This window comes from Nesoenas mayeri, assembly GCF_963082525.1.
Source record: "Nesoenas mayeri genome assembly, chromosome: 14".
Taxonomy (NCBI): Eukaryota; Metazoa; Chordata; class Aves; order Columbiformes; family Columbidae; genus Nesoenas; species Nesoenas mayeri.
Window position 1 is genome coordinate 6192501 of NC_137556.1, and position 24383 is coordinate 6216883.

The 24383-nt window shown below is 42.6% G+C and overlaps 1 protein-coding gene across 4 annotated transcripts in view; it reads right to left on the minus strand.

The window, feature by feature from the left end:
- Positions 1-24383, minus strand: part of GRIA1 (glutamate ionotropic receptor AMPA type subunit 1) — a gene marked incomplete at both ends in the record, with an annotated part of 120991 nt that overhangs the window by 11661 nt on the left and 84947 nt on the right. For all 4 annotated transcript variants that reach the window (XM_080353600.1, XM_080353599.1, XM_080353597.1 and 1 more), the window contains 3 exons: positions 3892-4139; positions 4861-5059; positions 23377-23747. In XM_080353600.1, the coding sequence (XP_080209726.1) occupies positions 3892-4139; positions 4861-5059; positions 23377-23747 (818 nt within the window). The remainder of the gene's footprint in view (positions 1-3891; positions 4140-4860; positions 5060-23376; positions 23748-24383) is intronic.

Consider the following 24383-nt stretch of genomic DNA (forward strand, 5'->3'; position numbering starts at 1 on the left):
CACACACATCTCACTGATTTCAGTGGTAAACGCCTGAGGGAACACCTTGACTCAGAATGTGCGGCAAGTGAGTTTTACAGGCTCTGCACACAGGCACAGTTTGTTTCTGTGTGCTGGGTATCAGGTGCAATGCTGGTGTAGACATTGCATGAAAAAGAGGAAAAAAGCTAAGCACAGTGAGGCACAAACATGAGAGGGCTTTAAAAAGCATGGAAGAGATGAAGGGCTGAACCGTCCACCAACAGACCATGAATATCAGTAAAACAGATCTCAAAAAAGTTCAAGGACCTTGCAGCTCCCATCTCAGAGAATTTGTGCACATAGGACTCTGCAGCACACCAAAAAATCCTCAAAGGGGACTGTTTTCTTATATTGCAATTCTAAAAAAGCCTGACTGTGAGCAAGAGGGATGCGCTGACCTCCACAAGCCTGTCACAACTCTGCCTGTCAGGATCCCATCCGAGCACTGAAGCCTTCACAAGGACTGGAAGCCTCCTTCAGGCAGAATCCAGCCTTCAAAAAGCAAAATCTAGATGCAGTCAAACTTGCTATCAGTCCAAAAGAAGGCAAAGGTGTAGATTTGAAGATGGCTGAATATATTCCCTTTTTTACTGTAACAGCATTGTGGTCAGAGTCTAACTTTGGTTGTATTTAAAGCCAATGGAAACATGTGAGTGTAGCTCAAGAAAGAATTTGACACCAAGTAAATTATAATTATTTCTGTCTTCTAAAACAGAACACAGGTTAATTAGTACTCCGATGTTGGAACCATCTGTAAAAGATTAGCTAACTAATGAGCCAAAATACATTGCAGCTTCTATGCAGGTACAAGGTGTTAACAAAGTAAATGCATTGCAGTGTCCCTGAGCACAGTATTAGCTATATGATTTCTGGGGCCATGTGCTAAGCATTATGTGTTATCTTTCCTAGGAAACTTCATTTCAGCTAATTGTCCCTCTCTTCAGTTCAGGGAGAGTACACAGAACAAGCTGTACTTCCTCTTGAGTGTATTTTAATGAAAGACTGAAAGGTTTGGGGCCCTGAAAGAAGGTGAGTTTTTAACAGGGAACGTTTTGTGTTTATTCATAGATCCTAGGAAAACCAACTTATATTTTAGGGAACTTTAATGTCACTATGATTGCTCTGAGGAACTTGCTCTCCCAGATCTCCATCTCAAAAACATCCCTATTCCTTGGGTCCAGACTAACATGGGACTTCTTGAGTTTTCTTCCCTCTGTTTTGGATAATTCGGCTTTTCGTCCTCTTTTTTATCACTCGTCCAACAGTGGAGAAGAGCTCCTTCCAGGTAAATGAATGGGTTTTGCAGCTGCATGGATACCTCATGTCATGCAGGATCACACTTGGAACTAGCTGGTGTTGAAAGGTGCAATTTTCATCCTCCCATCATTGGCCTTCTCAGCCATGCCTAAATGCAACTGACCTTTACCACCTGGAGGCCGAAAGATACTCAAAGCCAGATTCACCTAGGAGGAAGAAGCAAGCTCTTTTAGCAGCTCAGGAGACCTAACTGATGGCCTGAGAGGGATGTTTGCCCCTGCTACATTATCTATTTCTAGATTTTCAACCTTATTTTCATTAATCTGTGGGAATATCCTGGGCACTGTGTTTTCATGTAGAAGCAAGAAAAACAATGGCAAGCTCTCATTTAACATCTCTCTAGGATCCTTTCCTCATCAGCTATCCTAAATGCAGGCGAACTGGTCTAGCTACAAAAAGGACAGGTTGAATTAAAAAAATGCAGCCCTGCTTCTAAAACACACCTGATTTAATATAGGCCTGGCTCACATGTACCTCCAAAGCTGGCTCAGAGCTTTTACTCTGTGGATGGAAGTGAGTGAAGATGAAGCCTGAATAAGAGACAGGCTGACCGTGCTACACAGGTGCCTCACGAACGTCACCCTGCACAGGGCAACCTCTCACGTGCAGGACCCCATGGGGAAAACAGACACTACATGATGACTGTAGGGAACTACTAAGATTAAAACAATTAAAATGACAAGAACAAAACAAACATAATGGGACGAAAACTGACAGCAACCGTTCCAAAGAAACACCATCGGATGGAAAATCAAGCATTCCTCCTTTGCCCATACGGCCCATAAGAAATTTGTTCTACATGCAGCCAGGATGAAGAAGAGGAAACAAAAAGAAATGTTAGGAATTTTTGGAATCATGCCTAGCAGAGGGATGTTTGGAGCTGCAATTAAAAAAATTAGAATGATTGATGTAATTTTATTTTTTGTTGTTGATTTTTCTTGGAAGTATGATAAATGGCTCCTTCACATGCCCACAATTACAAGACAGGTAGGATGCTCCTGTCTGTTTGTTTTCATAGGATCAAAATTAGGATACAAGATTGATGTTTAAATAAATAAATAAATAAACAGCATCAGCCCTGTATTCTAATTTCCATATTTGCAAGACAGAAAACAAACACTGAAGAGAGTGCAACAGAAAACATCTCAAAGCTGTGAGAACATATTCATCTTCATTTGTAGGGTCCCAAGTCATTTCAGAGCCTGAACCACACTGGATGCAAGAACTGCCTTTTGGACCACCTGCAATGCATTCATGAGCTTCTCTAAAGATACTGCTGATGTGGGAAGACCTGAATCTAATTTGAACTGACTTAATAAATGTAGTAATAAAAATCCTTGGGCCTCATCCACTATCATCTGATACATCTTTGATTCTTCAGGTTGGCCTTTGCTCAGGAGCTCTGTGACCAGACAAATCCATCAGCAAATATGCAGCTGGTTTCTAGTAATCCAGAGACCATGGATTAAATCTCTGCATTGTGTTATGTTAGCAAGCAAGTATAAGGCCACACATAAGATTTTGGTCAAAATATTTTGATTAAAATATGTTCAATAAATAACTGCATCAGTTGGAGCACAAATCAGATTACTTAAACCTATGGCTTCTGAGGGTTTACTAGTCCCACTAAACCCTTGCAACTCATATTCTTCATGATTGTCATGTGAGGAACTTGTACAGCTGCTGCTAAAAGGAACTGTACCTCTCATGTTACAGGTCCCCATCCCAGTTTGCAGCTCGTGGTAATGCTGCTCTGAGCAGGTCGGTTTGCAGGATGCACTTTGCAGGGGCCAGCTTGTGTCCAGGAGTATGGCCACGTGCAGGGCCCAAGCTCTGCTACTAACTCAGATCTGGGTCTGTACTTTTTGAAGGTTGTTCTTTTTAAAGTAAGGTCTCTGAAGATATTAACATTTCACATGACAGTAGGCAAAGGCATGTAACAGATGCAGGCCTGGGCTCAGAAATGAAGGATTTGTGCCCCTTTGGACTTGCCATAAATTGGGTGCTTGCCAGGATCTGAACTGACTCAGTGAATGAAAATGCACACCTTCTGCAGGTTTTTCTCACAACTAGCTTCCCAACCCTTCCAAATAGCACTTCATTTTGGAAAACACCAAAATGCTTTCCCCATGAGAACTCCCTCTGCAAGCATGGATCCAAGCCAGGGTAATACCATACTCTGCAAAGCTGTGCAGTTCACATGGCACAGGATGAGCGTCCCTCCGGATAACGCTCTGTGAAACCAATGGTTACACCACAGCAGCCCCCCTGCCATCACCTCATACAGCAGACACATTCATAGCAAGTGGATCAGCCAGGATCCTGTTTCCAAATGCAGGGCTTGAATAATTAGATGCTCCCATTGCTGCTCAACGGGAGTTGGGCATTTTACTTCCCTGCACATCATGTTGAGTTTTCATATCCCTTTTCTTCTGCCTCCCCCACCTCCTTGCCCCAAGCTTTCATGATTAACATGGCAATGGAGATTGAACTGTGTGCATACATTGATTTGCTGGGTGGTTTGGCAAAAGGAAGCAAATCCAAGCTACTTACCTCAGTGCAGACCCCTTTGGCGTTGCAATGCCATAGCCTTTGGAGTCCAAGTTACCTCCCACCTTCATGGTGTCACAGGGCTTCCGCTGCTCGATGTACTCATTCATCGTGGACTCCAAGAGGTAGGCGTACTTTCCTTTCGACTTCCTCACTCGGATCATCCCCTCTTCCGTTGTCCTCACAAAAACAGAGGGTTCAGCTGACTTCATGTATGTCCACATCTTCTCAAACACTGCTATTTTAGATCGCTGCATAGGACAGCAGAAACCCAACAGAAGCATTAAGAAAGGTTTAGGTGCCAGCTGAGATTTCCAGGTTGGACTGAACACACATCCACATATCAGATGGGCCAAGGAATGCAAAAGTGTAATGGGATGTTAACGAACCTCCTGCCACTTCTGCACCATGGCCCACATCAACTTTATCACCATAAGGGTAGGTTATTTGTGTATGGCAAGTGATTCTGTTGATCAAACCAAGGGCAAACCAAGCTGGAAATCAGGAGATGATTTGTTTTGGAGCTGCTCAGAGTAACTCCTCAGTAATGTAGGGAAGCACATGGATATTCTGTATTTGTGTTCACAATTGCAGAATATCACATGTACTGGAGACACCGCCTGCCTTCTGAACAGCAAATGGAAAACTGGATTTTTGATGTCCTAAGGGCAAGCTCAGCAGGTCCTAACAGAATCATAGAATTGTTTTGGTTGGAAAATACCTTTAAGATCACTGAGTCCAACCGTTAACCTAGCACTGTCAAGTCCACCTCTAAACCATGTCCTTAAGAATCTCATCTGCATCTCTTCTAAACATCTCCAGGGATGGTGACTCAACCATTTCCTGGGGCAGCCTGGTAAGTGGAAGCAAGTACGAAAAACAGACCTGAACTGAGGATGAGAGAGGATGAGCCTGGGGGATGCGTCAGACAAGGGGCTGATCAAAATGTTTGCATTAAAGTTTCCTTTTTACCCTGAAAAATTCTTTAGTGGAGCCAGCTTCCAGGGTCCCGTAGGCAATTTCTGTTTGCTTGGCCAAGTCCTCTGCACTCTCGATTGGAGAAACCATCCTTTCCACAGTGAGGAAGGCAGCCAGATTAGCTGTGTAGGAGGATATGATGATCAAGGTGAAGAACCACCAGACACCACCAACTATGCGGCCGGAGAGAGACCTGGACACAGAGGGGAGAGTCAGACAGAAGGCGTGTGAAGGTTCAAAAGGTGCAGCTCACTCTTGCAGGCCCATCATTTACCTGGGCATTTACCCAAATTCATGTTCTCCAGCCATTTCCAGGGAAGCCAAAGGTCCTTCTCAGTTCCTAACCTACTTTTCAAGGTGTCAACGTAATTAGAGGCGGAATAAAAAAATTCATAGTGAAAAGAAATGAGTAATAAACTGAATGAATCTACTTTGATTTTCAGTTCCTTTCAGAGTATGTAATAATATTAAGACATGCAGGAAACAATGAGGAAAGTTTAGCTGGGCAGGGGCAATGCCCACACAAAGAGCAGCTCTGATGGGGTCTGTGTTCTGGCACGTACCCCAGGGGGAAGGAGCACCAGCATGGCACCAGACCAGATATAGATATACAGACCAGCTGGGATCACTAGGTCAGCTCCTCCATCACATGGAATTTAAAAACCAAAGCTCTGTGTTTTTCTATAAGACATATTGAAGCTCAGAGAGGAGCTACAACCTTAATGAATAATTTGCCTACTAATGTTCTCTGTTTTGTATTCAGCAGATGGTTGGACAAGATGTTCATAATAATGCCTTAAAATCTAGGTATTTTGCACTTGCTGCAATCAAATAGTCAATTATCTGTAACCATTGGATAGCTATAGAGGCAAATAAGTCAAGCAGGCATTAATTTATATTAAAATCTTATCAAATAATTTTTAAAAGTGGATGATAATTTTAGAGTGATGTCAGTATTCATGCACTCTGTATAAATTATTCACATGTTCTGTTTCTAGATGCAGAGCACTGTCCCAGACAGAAAGTAACCTATAATGCTGTTTTATAAAGCCAGAAGTCTGACTAGGGAGGACCCGCCATGAGAGACACCACTTACTTCTCCATGAGGGACTATGGCTCAGTGTTGCCTTTCTGCTGCTCTGAGTCACTGCACAGAAATACAGTTTATTAGATGGTAACAGAGATATCCCAGTCCAGCTACGGGCACTGGACCAGCTCATGACAGTGTGTGTCATGCTGTGTCCAGGTCTGCGTGAAACCTTGGGTCCAGCTGCTGTGCTTTATTGGGTTTAACACAATTTGACAAACCAACCTGCATGCTCCATCGCTCCATTGAGGTAAAAACCACACCCTGCTAATCACTGAAATTAGAGCTGGAAAGAGACAAAACCCACACAGCCCACTAGCTGTACAACTTAGATAAGTTACATTTCTCCAGTTCATCCTGTCTGGTTTTAAACCCTGCAGATGTGAGGGGAGCTGCTCCCACAAGCATCACATCATCTCCCCTGAAATCTCTTCAGTCAAAACTCTCTGAGATCCCTTCCCAGCAGAACGGCAGGTACCGCCTTTGCATAGCGACTGAGCCCCCCCACACACAGCAGTCGGGGCAGAGTGGAAAGTGCATGATTTAGTATGTTGAAAGAAGACTTATCCCACCACACGTGCTGTCAGCCCCACCCTCCTGGAGGACAGTCACAGCAGCTTTCACCCGCGACAGAGAGAAACTGCAAGAAACACGACTGCAAGGGATTATGGTGACAGAAAGGACAAGCAGTGTATTTTACAGATGAGACTGAAAAGGACTTGTATAGTTAGAGATGGCTTGGGCCCCCCTGCACAGGGGCTTCATTTCGGAGCAGAGCCTCTGCCCTCCCCTCTGGTTCCTTCTTCTATGGACTTTGCTGAAACCAGGCAGCAAAGTCCATCTTGCTCAGTGAATGACTTTGAAGGATCTACCTTTCAAGGTCTTTCAGGGGAGTTTACAGGACCCAGCTCCAAGGCGATACTGTATAGATCTGACAAACTCGTTTCTTAATCACCCACATCTTAAAAAGCAAGAAAGGTAAAACCAAAATATTTTTTTCAGGGATGGATTCCAACCATAACCTCCTTACTTATTTTTTTAGGTCTCCCCATCACTGCCAGCCAGAGAGGGGGATCAGAGGTTTGTTGTGGGAGTGCTGGATGCTGTGGGAAAGGCAGACAGATGGGCACTGTTCTACCCAATCTCTAACTCTCTAAGAGGGACATACTCATCAAACAAGCTCTGGAGATGAATAGGGACCTCCAGGGATGACTCACCCCCTCTATCTCAGGTTGAGAGGAGGTCCTGCTGCAGACCTTCCTCTCCATTGAATTTTGAAGGAACTGGGATAACCAGGTTTGACTAAACAGCTAAAGTTAGATGAGATAAATGTGACCATTGTGCTTCCCACCTGCAGAGAATACTCAGCCTGCAAGACTGTCAGTGCAAACAACTTTACCTTTTGTTTCATATTTGGAGAGGGATCGAGAAGCGAGGCAGCTATGGATGTAGCTTACATGTCTTCAGATTGATTGGAAGAGGAAAAAAATACCTGTCTTTAATTAGTCTGGATGATGTGTGCTCAGGGAAGGAAGCGCTCAGAAAAGGCACAGAGGCATTAAACAAAAGTAACCGGATAATGTCAAATACAACAATTCCTGCTGATGAAGGCCACTTTGAGCTGTCAAAATCCATTTGCATGGCAAATAATCACATTCATCTCCAGCTGCAAATTATACAGCCTTTCCTTCCTGACGAAGCTGGGATATTTCTGCAACTTGTTTCAATCTCTTCAGCCGCAGTCAGCCGGATTCCTGCCTCTAGACCCTCGACATCCTGGCGATATTCATTACTGGCTTATCCTACAGGGGCTGCCTGCTGTCAGCTGCAGATGGCTTATACGTCCCAGCTCCACATCTGGCACTGACAGCATGAAAAAGTAGCTATGGGGTACTGAGACTGGGAGGTAACTAGGAGGGCTGGGGAAAGAGGGAGAGGGGGCTGCAGCTTCATTCCCATGGGAGCCATATGGGAGAGGATGCATGTCTGCATCATGCTCCAGTCTCACCTGGGCTGTCTCTGCTGCTGGTGCTGGTCATCTCTCCTCATCACATGAGATGCTGTGAGGAGGTGAGCGCTTGTTCTCACCTCACTGCTCAGGAGCGTCTGAGGGACCTGGCGGGGGTTCAGCCTGGGGAAGAGGAGGTTGAGGGGAGACCTCCCTGCTCTCTGCAACTACCTGAGAGAGGCTGTAGCATGGAGGGTGTTGGTCTCAACTCCAAAGTAGCAAGAAATAGGATGAGAGGAGATGGCCTCAAATTGCACCAGAAGAGGTTTAGATTGGACATTGGGAAAAAATTCTTTACAGAAAGGGTTGTCAGGCATTGGAACAGGCTGCCCAGAGAAGGGGTGGAGTCACCATCCCTGGAGGGGTTTAAAAGACACATAGATGAGGCTCTTGGGGACATGGTTTACTGACAATGTTACATTAATAGTTGGACTTGAGGATTTAGAGAGTCTTTTCTGACCAAAACAATTCTATGATTCTGTGACTGCCAGAATGGCTAGGGCTTCATGTGTATGATGTTTTGTGGCAGACACTGCTAACGGGCAACGTTCACCCTTGTTGCTAGATTAACTTGGAGCTAGAAGCTGTGAACCTAAAACTGCTATAAACACACAGCAGGGAAAACACTCAGCATACGGGCACTACAGGACATCACCCTTTCACTCTGTGGCTGTGCAGGACCTAATACAAGGGAGTGTTGGCCAGTGACAGAGGCTCTTGGAGGCCAGTTCAATGCAATAAAAATATAATTATAATGAAATACCACACAAGCAGATGTGACATCCCTAGAGCTCAATAACAGCCAACACAGGTTAAACAAGACGAGTTGGATTTCTCTGAATAACCATATTTCCTATTTAAATTTTAAGCCAATGCCTGTTACTGCTTACCAAGTGTTTGGAAACACAATATCCATTACAATCTTGTTCTGTTACTTCTGTAGACCAAGCAGGAGAGCAGCAGTGCTACCATCATGGGACACATTTGCAAAAGTGCCTTTGTGATTTAAGAGATAATGTCCCATTTCTAGAAGCAACTTCAATGCTTGGGAGCATTGATGATCAAAAGCCAGTGGAACTAGAGTTATGTTTATGCTCTAGTAAAAGCATTCACGGAGGAGTAGATATACCTTGTACTTTTAAGTCACTGAGGTTTTGAAAATCTTACTCCACAGTAGATAAGAGAAAATGACCTTCCACTTGACTAACAAATGCTCTGCAGCTCAAGCCCTAGCACAGTTCATTTCTCTTCACTAATGGGCAGTATGGGGTTTAAATCCTCTTGCATTGAGAATTTACATGTCCCCATACCTCTTCAAGCATAACATGAAGGCAATCAGCTCTCTGCTGTGTGGAAACAAGGTAGTGACTCAGTCCTCTGCAGAGCTAAGGTGAGATGGAACACGCTGGTTAGTACTTTAAAGATGTGCTAAGGTTTCGATGTTTGGATTTGTCTATTTGACCTCTGGATTTATTCACATTCATTATCACAGTGACACTTGCAAATAGCAGGATCTAAAAAAAATCAGAGTAAAATAAGCAAGGATAACAGTGAAAGAAACTTTAATGAATGGCTAATTCTGGGGTGTGGAAAGGGGTGAAATAGCTGAAAAGACTAGACTGTACATTTTTCAACCTACAGTATTCCTTCCGCACCTACACTCTTCTTTATTACGCAATCCAAATAAAGATGTCTTCATTTCTTCTTCTAGCCCTGCCTATGTTACTAAAAATCACCTGCCCCACCTTCTCCCTGACTTGGGGTCCTGCCTGCCCCCTCCCGAACAGCAGCAGGAACTGGGCGCTCCTTTCCAACATTAACCTTGCAGCAGTGAGGAGTAAATACTCTGCCCTCATTATCCACCGTGCACAATCCACCTAAAATTAGAGCTGGCTGGGAACCAGAATTTCAGGACTGTGGAAAATTCTGAAATTGTAAATGAAACTCTAATATTCTCAATCAGAATGAAAAGATAATAGTCACAAATGTCCTTTAAAAGTAGCGTCCTGAAAATGGTTGCTTCGGTTCCATCCAAGATTCGCATTTTTCTATCACTTAATGTTTCATTTCTGAAAGGCCAAAAGGTATAATTTTAAAAATATAAACAATTTTCTTTCTGCTTTCTCATTACAAATAATTTTCTTTCAGCTTTTATAATACATTAAACCTTACCTATCACATGTATAATTTAAAAGATAATTCTGGAATGTGCTGTTTTATATCTGTCTAATGGAAAAACTACAGATGACCAGCTGAAAATCATAGTTTTGATTTTCTTACTTAGATGACCTTTTTGTGTTTACAATGCAAGTGCATTTTGCCAGTAGAAAACAGAAACGAATTGTGAATTCTCTTTGTTCCCAGGAAGTGATTTTTTTTTTAATGTTCTTGTTTAGCATTGATGGATTCTTCACAGAAAAATATAAAATCATGCAGCTATAATTTCTTATTTCTTAAAACAAAATGCAAGACTTGATCAGACAATTCACTCTTTGATCTCATCTGTTATGGAAGGTAGGAAAAGCTGACAGAAGTTTGCTTTGCCATCTCTTTAGCAGAGCATCATACCCTTTTGCAAAAAACATTAACAAGATCATCAGCAAATATACAAAGTAAACCTCATTGCAAAAATGTTCAAGCAGCAGCTCAGTTCTTTGCCACTTCTCCCTTCCCCCTCCCCAGATCCATTTCTCATGGAGAATTACACCTAAACTGACAGTGTTTTAATTAGAAGTGCAAAGCTGGGATTCTAAAGCCATAGTTGCTTTGGGAGGATTTCCCAGATTTGCTGTTACATTCAATTCTAGTAAAGGCTCACTTAGTCAACTGACATATTTGTCACTGAATTAATTTATGCAAAACTGTTGAAAAAAACCACTTATATGCTTGTTCTACTGATTGTGGGTCAAATCCACTTTTGGTCTTCTACCCACACAAATCCTCTGATCTCCAACACTACTTTGCTAATTTGATACTGACTCTAGATAATTTAATGGGTCTAACTGAAGGCTGACTTAGTAGTGGATTAGTTGCAAACATTTTGCTCCAGTTTTGATCTTATTTTAAACAAGTTTTCAACATTAAACTCTGTCAATGTAAATGAGTGTTGCTTTTTCTGTGTGTCACAGACCATCTGGCACGATTGGTCTCACCATTTTATCTCACACCCTGACATGAACCCCAAATTTGCTTGAAAAGTCTGTGAATTGTCATGAATAGAGAAGTAAACTTAGCGTGGGGTTGTGGACCTGGGAATAGCTCTGGGTGCATCCATCACACAATTGCTGTGAAGCTCTTATCCTCGTATACTCTGCTATGCCACAGATAGTTTTGAATGAGCTGCCAACTGTTTGTCATGAAACTGGAGTCATTATAATGCACGTTTCTCTATCCATGCTGTATTATTATTTTTTTTTGCCATTATTAGTTTGCATTTACTTCTTATTGAATTCTAACTCCTGGTACAAGAGTCTGGAGTCCCAACTGCTGTGCTGGGCTTTGTCATGGGGTATCAAGAAAGCCCTTCCAAATACAGAATGTTTTCTATTAACATTCTCTTTTACCTCTCCCAGCAGTACAAATTCCTCCTTCATCTCCCCTTACAACTTTTCTACAGAGGTAACAGCTGCATATATTGATTTCCCGTGGGTAACATTAACCACTGTGACAGGGTAAGAAAGCTGCAAGTGCACAGGTACTGGCAGTCCCATGCTGTCTCTCTCCTGCTTTTCTTTTTTCTAATTTCAAAAACAAAAAAAAGGAAAGATAAAATATTGATAGCCTCTTAACTTTTGTATATGGGCTGAAGATTTGCCTTTTCTCACGTTTTCAGGCAAACCATGCCAGCTCATCTAACCTCCAAAGCCATCACTCTGGAAGGAGGCAATATGGATTGCAGAATCCCAGCAGAAGTCCTTTTAAGAAGAGGCCTCAGTATCACTTGCTGTGTTAACATTGCAACAACTGAATATATTGTCTGCATATATGCAGGATCTCTCAGACTCAACAGGAGGATGTATATCTGCGAGGCTTTAATTATAAGTCATCGTTTATTTATTGTTTCTTTCTGCCCAAGCTAATGGCCTTGGACAGCAGTATATGGTTCCTCTCCTACTGTTTCGTCTCTTCTTTTGCAGAATATGTTGGCACTTTTTTCTTCAATTTCCCTTTAATGGGCAAAACCTCTTTCTAAAATGAGTTTTCCTGCTTAGTCAGAAATGCATCATGCCACTTGTCATTCTCCAGGCATCGGAGCTTGGATTGCTGCAGTGCTAAGTATAAGGATGACTGCATGGAGCAGTTACGTGCTGTTTTCAAGACATTCACTTAGCATTTTGACAGGCAAGAGGTACCTAACTACCTAACCAGATGACTAGCATCCAGGAATACTTTGTTGTTGTTGTTCCTTGGGAGGCCTGTGACTTTATGGGATCCAGGGTAATTTAGTTCATCTCTCTAATCCAGTTCCCAGCTGTGGGAGAGGACGATGAATTACATTTATGAACTCCACCTGGGTGGGTGGCCTGAAGCACTGATGACAACATGGAATTTACCTTTGACCTGCTTCTTTGCTCACTTCCCCTTCCAGAGACACTCAATCCCAGCTGGCAGAGGCAGCATCAAATGGGACCAGCTATGCAGGGGACTATTGAAGGACTCAATAGCAGTTTGCAGGTTGTGTCCTCCTGTGGTCTCCCCAATGAACACAAAATGCAGGCTGCTGATACGCAACCAACACAACTTACATGCTCAATAAACAAAGTCTGGTGTTGGCAGCACTTCAGCAGGACCACTGTACCAGCCATGGCATAAACACACTCCTGCAGAGCAGAACTGCAGAACCAAGGGATGTCCTTTACTCGAGGGAGCCACCATCCTGGAGTAGTCAGAACTGGCTGCTGAGATGCTTAACCCAAAAACTGCAGGCCAATATACGCAACTCTTTCAGAACGCTGCTTTTTTTTTTTTGCACTGTAAGATTTGCACTCTGAGCAATATTCTCAAATATTCCCTTACTTTTCCCCTCTCATTTCTGATTTAAAATGTGATCCCTCACTGAGATTATACAAGAAAGGGCTAGGATAGAGCCCAAGAAGAAATATAAGTATGGTTGAAAGGCAGAGCAGATAGATTCAAAGAAATACACTGCCATCCTCTTAAGTACAGGCACAGTTTACCTCTCCATGTTGCAAACCAGGGTAGTTTAAGAGATGAGTGTTTAGATAGAGGTTTTCTGAGAAACACATGGTCACTTCAGGCAGCTCTGGTGAAAGGCAAAATCATCCCTCTTCAGCAGTTTTGCCAGCTTTTGCGACACGGAAAAAAAAATACCCAACTCTTCGTGCCTTTGAGCAAAAAGTTTCACTGTAAAAAAAAGGCTCTTCACATATTTCTCTCACTTTGGTGACATTTATTCGCTTTGCTGAGAAAAACTCACAAGGTGTCAAGCATAAAATTTTGTCAGAAGCACTCGCTGGAGCACCCCAGGAGATTCATTACTCAGGAACTTCCCTCAGCCTCAAGTGGCCCCAAATTTAACAGCACTCATCCTTCTTTTTAAATAATGGCCTATTGTGCTGATGTCCTTTGCTGTGTTGCTAGATTTCCTATGCTCTCCCTCAGTCTCTTCTTCAAAGTCTGCTTGATGAAAAAGCTTTTTTTTCTCCCCAAAGATTTAATATATTTTGGATTATATGCTACCATTTCTTCATTTTTCCAAGATCCTCTTTAGTCATTTACATGTGCTTACAATTTAGAGCTCCATTTCTGAGACTTCTGGGCAATGTTACAATAACGCAGTTCAGACTTCTTCCAGGGCACCTTGCCTTGGTTGATTTTTTGGTCTGTCTTTTGTCAGATTTCCCAGTTTGATGAGAGAAAGGGGTTTTCTGGAAGGAGAGTATTTTTTTGCACTGTAAGATTTGCACTCTGAGCAATATTCTCAAATATTCCCTTACTTTTCCCTCTCATTTCTGATTTAAAATGTGATCCCTCACTGAGATTGTACAAGTTGTGTTTTCTCTATTTTCATTTTCAAGCCTTTCTTTTTTCTACAAGGGCATACTGTGTCCCTTGTAGAAGTCATGAAGAATGAGTCTGGTCTCCCCAGCCAATGTTTTTTAGGAGAACTCTGTGTGCACACGAGTGCATGTCTTTCAACATTAAAACCCCCAAACTGTGGAAAAAAACACGTATTTGGTGTTTCTGCTGCCTCTGTTTCACCTGCTAAGATACACTGGGTGATTTTTTTAATTTTTGAAGGCTTTGAAAGCACTGTTGAGATGAAAAGCTGCCTCCTCCCTTTATTTGCCACTCTGCAGCCTGAGGTATTTCCTCCTATTGAGAGCTTCAAGAAATGAGAGAGAAAATTTCCCCCTATGGGAGAGCATCCCCTATGCTTTATTCCTGTAGCTGGGCCCTCACGGACCCCTCTTCACATCCCACACCTATCCACAGTGTACAGGTACTTATTTTTACTGCTTTTCCCTTTTCACCATATGAAGACTCACCTTCTCCCCTCTTCCTTTCTCCTCCACTGTTCACACATTTGCCTCCTATTCCTTCTCAGCAGACTGTGTTAAGAGCATTCAATTAATATATATAACATGCTTTGAAGTTGTCCAAATAACGGTGATGTAACATTTTTGCACTTCTATAGGCTCTTTTATCTGAAGATCAAAGTAGTAAGTTATGATTACCATGATTGGATTATTGCTGCTTAGCCTTTGAATCTAAGGGTAAGCAGCAACTCTTCTGGGTAGGCATTAATCAGAATTACTGGATGATTTTATTAAATAGATTGAATGCCATAAAGTATGCTACTGGTTAAAGAAAGGGGTGTGTGCATCAGCTCTATGCCCTTTCCTACCATTTGATTACATCAATCAGGTGGCCCCCAGCTGTCACCTGTTCCTTTGATCCAACTGAAAACAGAAAGAAGACCAAGACACCATCACGGAGAACTTCAAAGCTGACTCCCTGCTCTGCCTCCTCCAACTCCAGACCCTGTCCAAGCACAGCACGTCTTTTGTCCCTATTTCTTAGCATGTCCCACATTTGCTTTTCCCAATTACCCAGCTTCATCAAGCTTTTCACAATGTACACCCTAGCACCTCTGTCATATTTCAATAAACTTGTATTTGCCTGTTCGCTGTTTTGGGGTGTTATTATACAATGCTTATTGCTCACTGTATGTATGCATTGCTGAACTTGTGAAAAAAAAGGTATTGGTGCTTCCCCAGTTACCACAACGAGTAGTTGGGATGAAATCTGGGACAAAAGCAGAATAGGTATAATAAATCCCAAACTCCAGTGGAATAAGAGAAGTACTCTGAGCCTCCCAGTGGAAGGCCGTAAGGTTTTGGGCAGCTCTAGGGATCAAACTAACAGAGAGCAGCTGTGGATGCTCTGTGTGTTGCGAGCCAGAACAATTTGAATTGAGGAGTTCAATGCTCATTGGACTGTGTATCCAGGCAGCCTGCACATGTTATCTTAGTGCTGGTAAAAGTGATGTACAGCATATGGACAAGTTATTTAAGCGGGGCTTCCCTGTGAAAACATGCTGAGGGCTTCCCATCTTAGCTACAGTGTTTTTCTGGAGTGCCAACATTAAAGCAGCGTGTGACAAGCGGCCTCACAGAGGACACCACTTTGGGGACACAGAGGTCCTTCAGCTCCTCACAGCCCTTATTCTGTGACAGAAACACTTGGCAACCGACACAGCTATTAGGAAACACACAGCCATGCGCAGCCCTGAATGCAGCTCGGAGGGTGTCAGACCCCAGCTGAGTCGACTGATAACAGGTTATCCCGAGGGACAAAACTGAAAGGAGAAGCTGTGTTTCTCCTACTGGTTGAAAATCACCAAGTACAGTATAATGGGGAGTCCCTGGAGCCTCAGAAGGTCTCCGGACAGAGTCACAGAGAAGGCTGTGAATCTCAGAGGCATCCCTGGTGCCACTCACCATCCTGAGCCAGAGCACAGCACCAGCACCACAGGCAGCACGTGTGCCACTTCCACATCATGGATGTCCTAATAAAACTTCCCACTAGATTAAAAAATCAGGCAATGCACTTTCTGTGCCCCTCCGCTATTTTTAACTTTGCTTTCAATCAAAAATACGAGGAATATGTATTTAGTCCTGAATAGAGAGATCATAAATATATTTTTAGCTTAATAAATCTGCTTTTGGTTCAAGTGTTTGACTTCTTATTTTAAACACAGCTGGTGGAATGATTAGTAAATCTGTCACTCAGATAGGAGCAAATTTCTTGCTGCCCCCCCGCAGCGACATCAATGGTAAAGGCCTGAAGTCAGAACTGTGGAAGAGTGACTAGATATGCCTGATATGGAACCATCCCGAGGAAGTGGCTTAGAGATCAGTGGAGGAAACACTCGCTACCTCTGCAGCAATTTGAAATTTTCGGATGGCGTACTATGGAAATTTAAAAGACTCATTTTTCCTTTACAGATGAAATGGTATTTTCCCAATAATGCTCTCTCAGTTATTTCCTTCCCCTGAGTCCTCTGTATCCTAATGCTAATTTTTTCCAAATGAAAAAGAGCATAGCAAGGATGACTATTTTTACAGAATTTCCATTTTCCCCTGGCTGCCACATTTTGGTTGCCATGGAAGTGCACAAGCTCCAAAGGGGACTGTTTAGGTAGATATTGTGCGATTTGTCAAGCTGCTCCTCCGGTGAGTCACTTTCTCTGGTTAAATGCGTTTCAGAAATAAGTGTGGTCATCAGTTCCTGGTGATTTGCAAGTACTGCTGTTACCCTGTGACCTGAATTTCCTCTCCCTAGATATAATTAATTTGGCCAGGTAGAGATAATTGCAAAATCATTTGGTACACTTAAAAGACTTTTCCAAAAGATGAAATCCTAATGTTTTACTTTTATTCTTAAAGACCAACCTCAGCTCACCAGTTCAAGCAAACTGCCAGAAATGAATGGTCCTGAGCTTTGTCCCCATGGACAAACCTTCAAGCGTCCTGGATTCAGGAGTAGGAAGGATTCTGAACCAACCTTGCTCCCAGCCTGGCTTGGCTGCCTTGTCCCCCAGGGCAGACCCAGCATGAGTTGCACGTGTTCATCAAGGAAACGGCAAACTGATGCTTCCTTCATTGCAAAAATACGCCCTTTGCTTGAGACTGCATAATGAATCCAATTGGTGGTCAACAACCTGGTCTGTAGGAGCGAGCACATTCTCTGCAATGTCACCAGAGAGGCTTTAGTGAGCCCTGCCAGTCACACCAGACCCTGTGCAAACAGTGCCAGGAAAACAAAAAGCACAAATCTTTTCTCATTGCTTGTGGGACTCCTGCCTTGGGAGGCCTTGCACAGCTCTCCAGGGACTCTCCAGAACAAGTTAAGGTTATAATGGGTATGGTGAGGATGGCAGCAGAACGGCGCCTCAGGCCAAAAGGACAGGCAGATGCTCGGAGTGTTGGAGAAGACGCCTCCCAAAATCAAGAAGAGTCACCAAATAAACACGGAGGCTCAGCCCTCATTTCAGGAAGGAATTAAAAACCTTTTAATTGCTAAATGCAGCTGGTTCTCATTTCCCTAATTCTAAATTTTTAGCAAAATAAGTACCCTGCAAATGTAAGTTAACAAAGGACAGAACAGAAATAATTTCCTTGAAACAACCCAAATCAAACCTCTCACTAAAAAAAGACAATTTTTGTCCTAAGCAATTTCTGATTTAGATCTTGTCTAAAACTGGAGAAAATCTTCCAGTACTAGGAACATCTTGACGAAATTTAAAAGTGCTGTTATTTTTCAAACGCTCTAGAGGCTGGTTTAGGAAAGAAAACCTCAACAACTTGTGGAGCAATTTTGCAGTTATTTCCAACAGCTCTACAGCTTAAGTCTCCTGTGATTTTTTTTCAATTGATCTAAAAGGAAATGTAAATAAACAGGAAAAACAGCAGAAGAAAATGTTTAGCATTAATTACAGGTACATAATAAATACTATACTTACTCTTCTGCAGACAAACTGCTATTACTGAGTGCAACAGAAAACCTGCAAAGAAGTGCAGTGAACTAGCAGCCCAGCTACACATCAGACAGATCAGCCAGAGCGCACACTTTCCATGTCACTAAAAACCAAGTAGCGATGCCCACAAGATGCCTATAAATAATCGATTGTATCTATCAACTGGATAGCAGCCAGCATTTATCTCTCTCCTTCCCACCTCAGAGTGCATTTGCTCATCACCTCTGTGAGCAAACCTTGCTAAGCAGCAGGTTTTCCCCCAGCTGAGGGGACGCTGCTCTGCACGTGCCACCGCATGGGCACCGGCTCCAGGTCTGGACTCTGCAAGCAAGGTAAGCCCCATTTAACTCCTTATCTGAAGGGTGGATCGCATCTGGCACCACGTCTCCGTGCACACAGTAAAACCCCACAGTCTTTAAGCAACACAAGTGTGGCTCAAACATCTCCCCACAGTGCTCCCCTGTGCCAACATGCACAGACCAGCACAGACTCTCTTTCTGCTCGTGCATCCCTGCTGAGGATCTCCAAATGTCCTCTCTCACACCTGTCTCTCTCCCAGATGTGAGCAGTGATGAAAACTTCATTCATCACTTCACTTCCAGTTCAGGTTGACACGGTCACCTCTCCAACTCTGTTCTCAATCATGCAGATTATAATGAGCAATTTCAAGCTGTGTTGTCCAGGTATCATGACATGATATCCTATCATGTCATTACATGACTATACATTTCCCTTCTACTCATGGCATGTTTTGATCTGAATCCAAAATACATGCGTTTTGTTTCCACAACACAGTATAAAGAGAGCCTCCATGAAGCTAGGTTTATTTTTTGAGATGTCTGTTTAATTTTTCTCTGGCAGGGCTCAAAGCCTGGCTGTATTTACTGGGTGACACTGTGTCCAACCTGTCCAACTCCAGTGGGGACAAGACTCCCATAGACACTCCACTGAGATAAACTGTGTATATTCTTATGGTATATTCTATCTCACAGTACCTTCATAGGAAGAATAAATGCCTTTCTGGAACATATATTTTAGCCAAATGTATTTCATTTTAGTCAAACATAAGTTTTCTGACTCACAGGAAGAGTAAATGGATCAAATTTAATAGCCTCCGATATACAGGAAGCATCTTTCGGATGTAAACCACATGAAGCAATGAATTTTAAGATAACAAAAAAGAGAAGATCAAGATGCAAGCTGAAACAAAAGTATATATCTTGCTCCTTGCTTTTTTTATCCTGTTCACAACTATCAAATAATTTATTTTGTAGAAAATGATGGGGCAGATGAAAAATTCAAATGCTTCGTTTTGCTGCTGGAGAGGCTGGGAAGCCCAGATGTCTCATGAGTCTCAAAAGCCTCAGGTCCATCCTGAGTGTGAAATGGCAGCAATGTGCTGTATGTTAGCGAGGTCTCAGTCCCCACAGCTGCTGTACGCTGGGGTTATTTTAAGCTCTGAAGACAATTTATCAAATTACATTTCTGAAAAATGGTACAATGTGAGTCATATTTACTTCACATTTCTCTTGCTGCAGGGTCTCACAGTTGGCTGTGGGATATTTATTACCACTCTGAGAATCTCCTTTTTGGGTCTGTATTTCACATTTAACGAGCGCTTTTGTAATTTCATGACTGTTTTCTGAAGTTACAGTGGCACTTTGTAAAGTCTAATGGTTTATGGCTCATTTCAGACTTCGCTGATTTCTGCCCATTACTATGTACAATGAACTACTAGAAACTCCACGTTACTTTTCTCTTACTCTGCCACGTTTCAGCCAGTACTTTGAATGCACAGACTTTAAGGGCAATGACAGGGACCATCTCACCTCAACCAGGACAAATTAGCCCAGGTGGCAGTGACAGAACCATGTCCAATGGTCAGTGATGGAGCAGAAGGGGGATCGCTCACTCCGGTGGGAAACGTCCAAGAGCTCACAGCCTCCTTTTGTCAAAGCTACATACCCACAGTTGAGTCATTCCACTTATGGCTTAGGAGGGATGGATTCCTTGCTCATGCTCATACAGCAGCATCCGAAAGCACAACACAGATTGCCACCAGCTCCTGCTGGGACTCTACACAACTGGTTACCATCTGGCCTTTGTCACACTCATCCTTGTCTATGCTCAGACATGAAGGCTTCAGAACTTTCAGAACATAAGTCAGCACCATGCCTGACTCAGGAGAAGAGGCCAAAAGCCCAAAACCCACAGCTACGCTCTGTCTTGGCCATCTGCAGGATATCAAATTCACAGTGTATCTTTAAAGTGCTTGGTAGGTTGCAACCAGCATACTTAAAAACCTGATTAAAGTACTGGCTGGTAAGTCTGTCCTTAAAAAGGACACTACTTTCCTTCAAAAGCAAATTTTTTGTCTCTGTGGGAGACCAAAGTTCCCTGGGGACTGGTCTGAGACTGAGGAACACACATTTACAAGGGCAGGGAGCTGCTGCAAACCTCCCTCACCACCTGCTGTGCTGAGCGATGTGTCGGCAGTTTTGATCTTACATGTTTTTTATGATAAATACATAGTGGCATAAGCACTTAAAACAAACATGCTCTGGAAAAAAACAAAACAAAACCAAAACCAACCCTCCAGACAAATTTCTCCAACTATTTCCCAAAACAAAAGTGAAATAAACAAACCAAAACCTCTACAAAAACAAAATACACCCCTGCACTTGTTCCTTTCTGCTAGGGAGAGAGTGACAGAACAGATGTATAACAGAAGCTATTTATGTTGGTTAATATATTATTGGGGAGATGCTGAGAGATTGTAGTGATAAGTTTAGAAGCAACCATATAGGAAATATATTGGAATAGAGCAGATCCCCACCTGCCCACATTGTCACTATACCAGGCATTTATTCCTAAAGTGATGTGTCACAAAAATCCTGCACTAGGTTTGTGTGAAAAATGCACGTGAAACATGGCAAGCGCTCAGTCTTTCTGTACAACAACGTCCTACAGAAATTCTCACTCTTCTGCTTTCTCCTTGCTTTCAGATTTCACACAAATGTCCCCCTCCACTTATAACCATCTCAAGGAGCTGTACACAGAGTACTGGGAGTTATAATAATTCCCACATTTCATCTTTCAAATTTTCTCTTCTAGTAGATATGTGTAGTCCAAAAGTGCTGTTATGCTCTATGGGATAATAGTCATGTCAATGAAATCATAATTTTCATTATCAGGGTGATCAAATTAACAACATTAAAATAACAATGACAGAATCATTCTCATTTCCCATTTCAAAGCAAAATAAACCACTTTGAAATGATGATTCAAAGCATGTTGTTTAGCGAGAGCAAATCTTGTTGTTTGGATCAAAACCACTGATCTCCTGACACTTTTTATCAAAGACATTTCCAAATTTGCTATTCCGCAAAGTCTCAGCTTTTCACCTTGCCGTACTCCTCTTTGGAACAGAAACTGGCTATTGCAATAGCCAAAGGAAGACATTACCGTTCCTAAATAAGAATAATGATGACAGGAACAACAATGAGACTGAAAATGGCAATAACCTGATCCCAACACACAAAGCTGTGTTATCAGACAGTGCTGAAGCTGAAATTCCTTTTGCTGGGAAGACTTTCTGAATGCTTCAGCTGGATTCCTACTGATCAATGATCAGATGATAAAACATATTCATAAAAGCTGTCACTATCATAACGCCCTGCAAGCTTTTATTGCCCTGATGTCCCAAACTCATTAATATTTGGACAAATTGGCCCATGACCACTAAGCTGGTGCCTGGCTCCCCCCCCATCCCATGGGAGCTGTGCAGAGCTGCACAGTGTCAACCCCACGTGCCGATGGGCTTGTGCCTTCTTCTGACTCCCCAAGCTCTGATGCCATCCCAGCATGTGGGAAATTAACGTCTGCCTACTGTGTTGACCCACAACACATGTACATCTGCTGAAATGTCCCTTGAAGAAAAGGGAGACAAAGCCCAGAAAGAAAGGATGGAGAGAAAATAAAAACAAAAGGTCTCCTTGCTGCCTGCTTTTATCAGAGCATCACTTCAGATGTCACCATGGTGTGTACATGCAGAAAATGCATATACTTCCTGTAAATTCATTCTCATGACTGGCAGTACCTCTGGTTTGAGTCAAATCTGGCTAAAAATGTTCTTAGCCTAATGTGGGACAAGCATGCCTCTCAGAGCTGTGGAGAGGGTGAACAAGACTGGTGCCCTGTAGGATCTAGTGATTTTGGTGCTTGCCCTGTCCACATGCCCTCCCTCCAGCCAACATCCAGAGCAGACCTATTGGGAGCGATGGGCACATATGATCCACATTCCCAAGACACAGGTTGTTAACCCTTTTTCAACCTCACAAACCCTTAAGTACATCTGCCCTGGACACAAAATACTGGAGGTGTCAAAAACCTCATCCCTGGCTCACCTCTGGTCCTGCCTCATGTGAATATACACATAACACAAGGGAGATCCCTCAGCTATTACATACATTACTTACTGGACATATTACTCATGAAAATAAATAAGAAAATCTATCAGATCCACACAACTATTTCGTTCTTATGCTTATAATTATTTTTCTTTTCTTTTGAACATCTCTGTATGAGCAAGAAACTGAGAAGTTATGCGTATCATGGGCTCCTGCAGTAGGCAAAATCTCGGTCATTAGATTTGTGGGAACACAGCTCTCAAAAATGAAGGAGGTATTCCCAGACAGTATTTTCAAATACCTCTCTGCTTGTGTCTCTATCACAGATTTACATATTCTACATTTCATGCAGTTTTCCAGCCACCTGGTACCGTGCCAGCTTTTCCAACAAAGATTTTCTAAAAGTAACCACAAGAGTCATTAATTTATAGAGAATAAATGTGTCCACCAAAAGTCCCTTTAGGAATCCTTTGGACTTTGGGTCCTACTAAATCAGAAGTTTACTAAACTCAGTACTTCTCTAACCTTTCTAAAAGCCAATAATACCTAAAGCTACTCAGTGTCCTCCATAATCTTTGGCATAAACGGTGCAGCTTTTCACTGGGCATCTACCATATGATTTCTCCCTACTTTACTGGAATTTTATAGCTTCTCTATAGTGCTAGAATGATCTTGTTTCTAGCAGCCACCAAACAAACGACTGATAAAAATTGATTGCAATTGAGTGGCTTTAGAAAATCTTATTTGCATTTCTGTAAATTCCCTCAAAAGAACTCCCTAGGATAAATTCAGAATGGTGTTTTTATGGTCCCAAGTTAGAGGTCTCAAGGTCACAGCTGTGAGAGCTGCGAACACTTAGATCCTTTCTGAATCTGTAACTCATTCACAAAAATACACCATGGTCCAGGAAGGAAGGTCAAAGAAGAACCTGGTCATCTTCAAAGCATGCAGAAAGATTAAACCACGCGAACTGGAAGAAGTTTCATTGGGGAAGGCAACCCACCTTGGAGAAATATCACATCCTTGCTGCATGAAAGCTCCTAGGGAGAACCAGAGACTGTTGAATATCCCAAACTCATTTGTCTGGTCATTGGCCGGCTGGTCCCGTCCTTCCTCAAATTCCTCAGTGTGCCACTCGTAAGGGCTGAAGCGACTCACCAGGAAGAGGACAACGCTCACTCCAATGTAGGCAAAAACAATGCACATCCATATCTCGTAAGCCAAAGGATCCAGAAAGGAAAAGACTCCTGGTTTGGACTTCTGAGGTTTTTTTATCATGATAGATATACCTAAGCTCATGAACGGTTTGGAAAAGTCTATAACTTCTTCTCGAACCAGAGTGATGGTTAATGGTGCCACAGCCACATCCGCCCTCTGAAAAGGAGAGACAGAAAAGAGATTTGCATTCTGGGCATAAAATATATCTACTAACTCCAGTTCATGTTCTTTTGATCTCTGTTTATCTCTGCTATCTCAGAAGAAATCAGACAAAACCAGCTGCAAGAGAAATGTTAAAAAGGGGTAGCCCATAATATTGGTGGATTATTTCCATTTTATCACTACTGATTACCAGCTCCATTTTGAAATCACAACATTTTCTTTTTGCAGCCACCTAGCACTTCTTGTCTGATTTATCCACTGATGTCACAGTCTGATGCAGATGATTTTTCCTAAAAGAGCTTTATCATCCAGACATCAAAAGCGGCAAGAAAAGGCCAATCACCTGAAAAAGGATGCCAGGATGTTTACTTCCATCAGGAACTGCTTTTTGATTGCATAACTGATGCAGGAGAAGAAGAAAAGTGTTCCAGTGACACTGATGTGTACTCTCCACTTATTTTACAATCCGTCTTGGAAATGAAAAGGGAAATGCATTTAAATGACTGTGGGCATATATTGTGGAGCTACCAGGGGGAGACAGATCATCCCCAGCTCCAACACAGTGACACAGAGACTCTACACTCATTTCCCTTTTCCCTGTAAGAGAAAATTAGACCCCTCTGAAGCGTG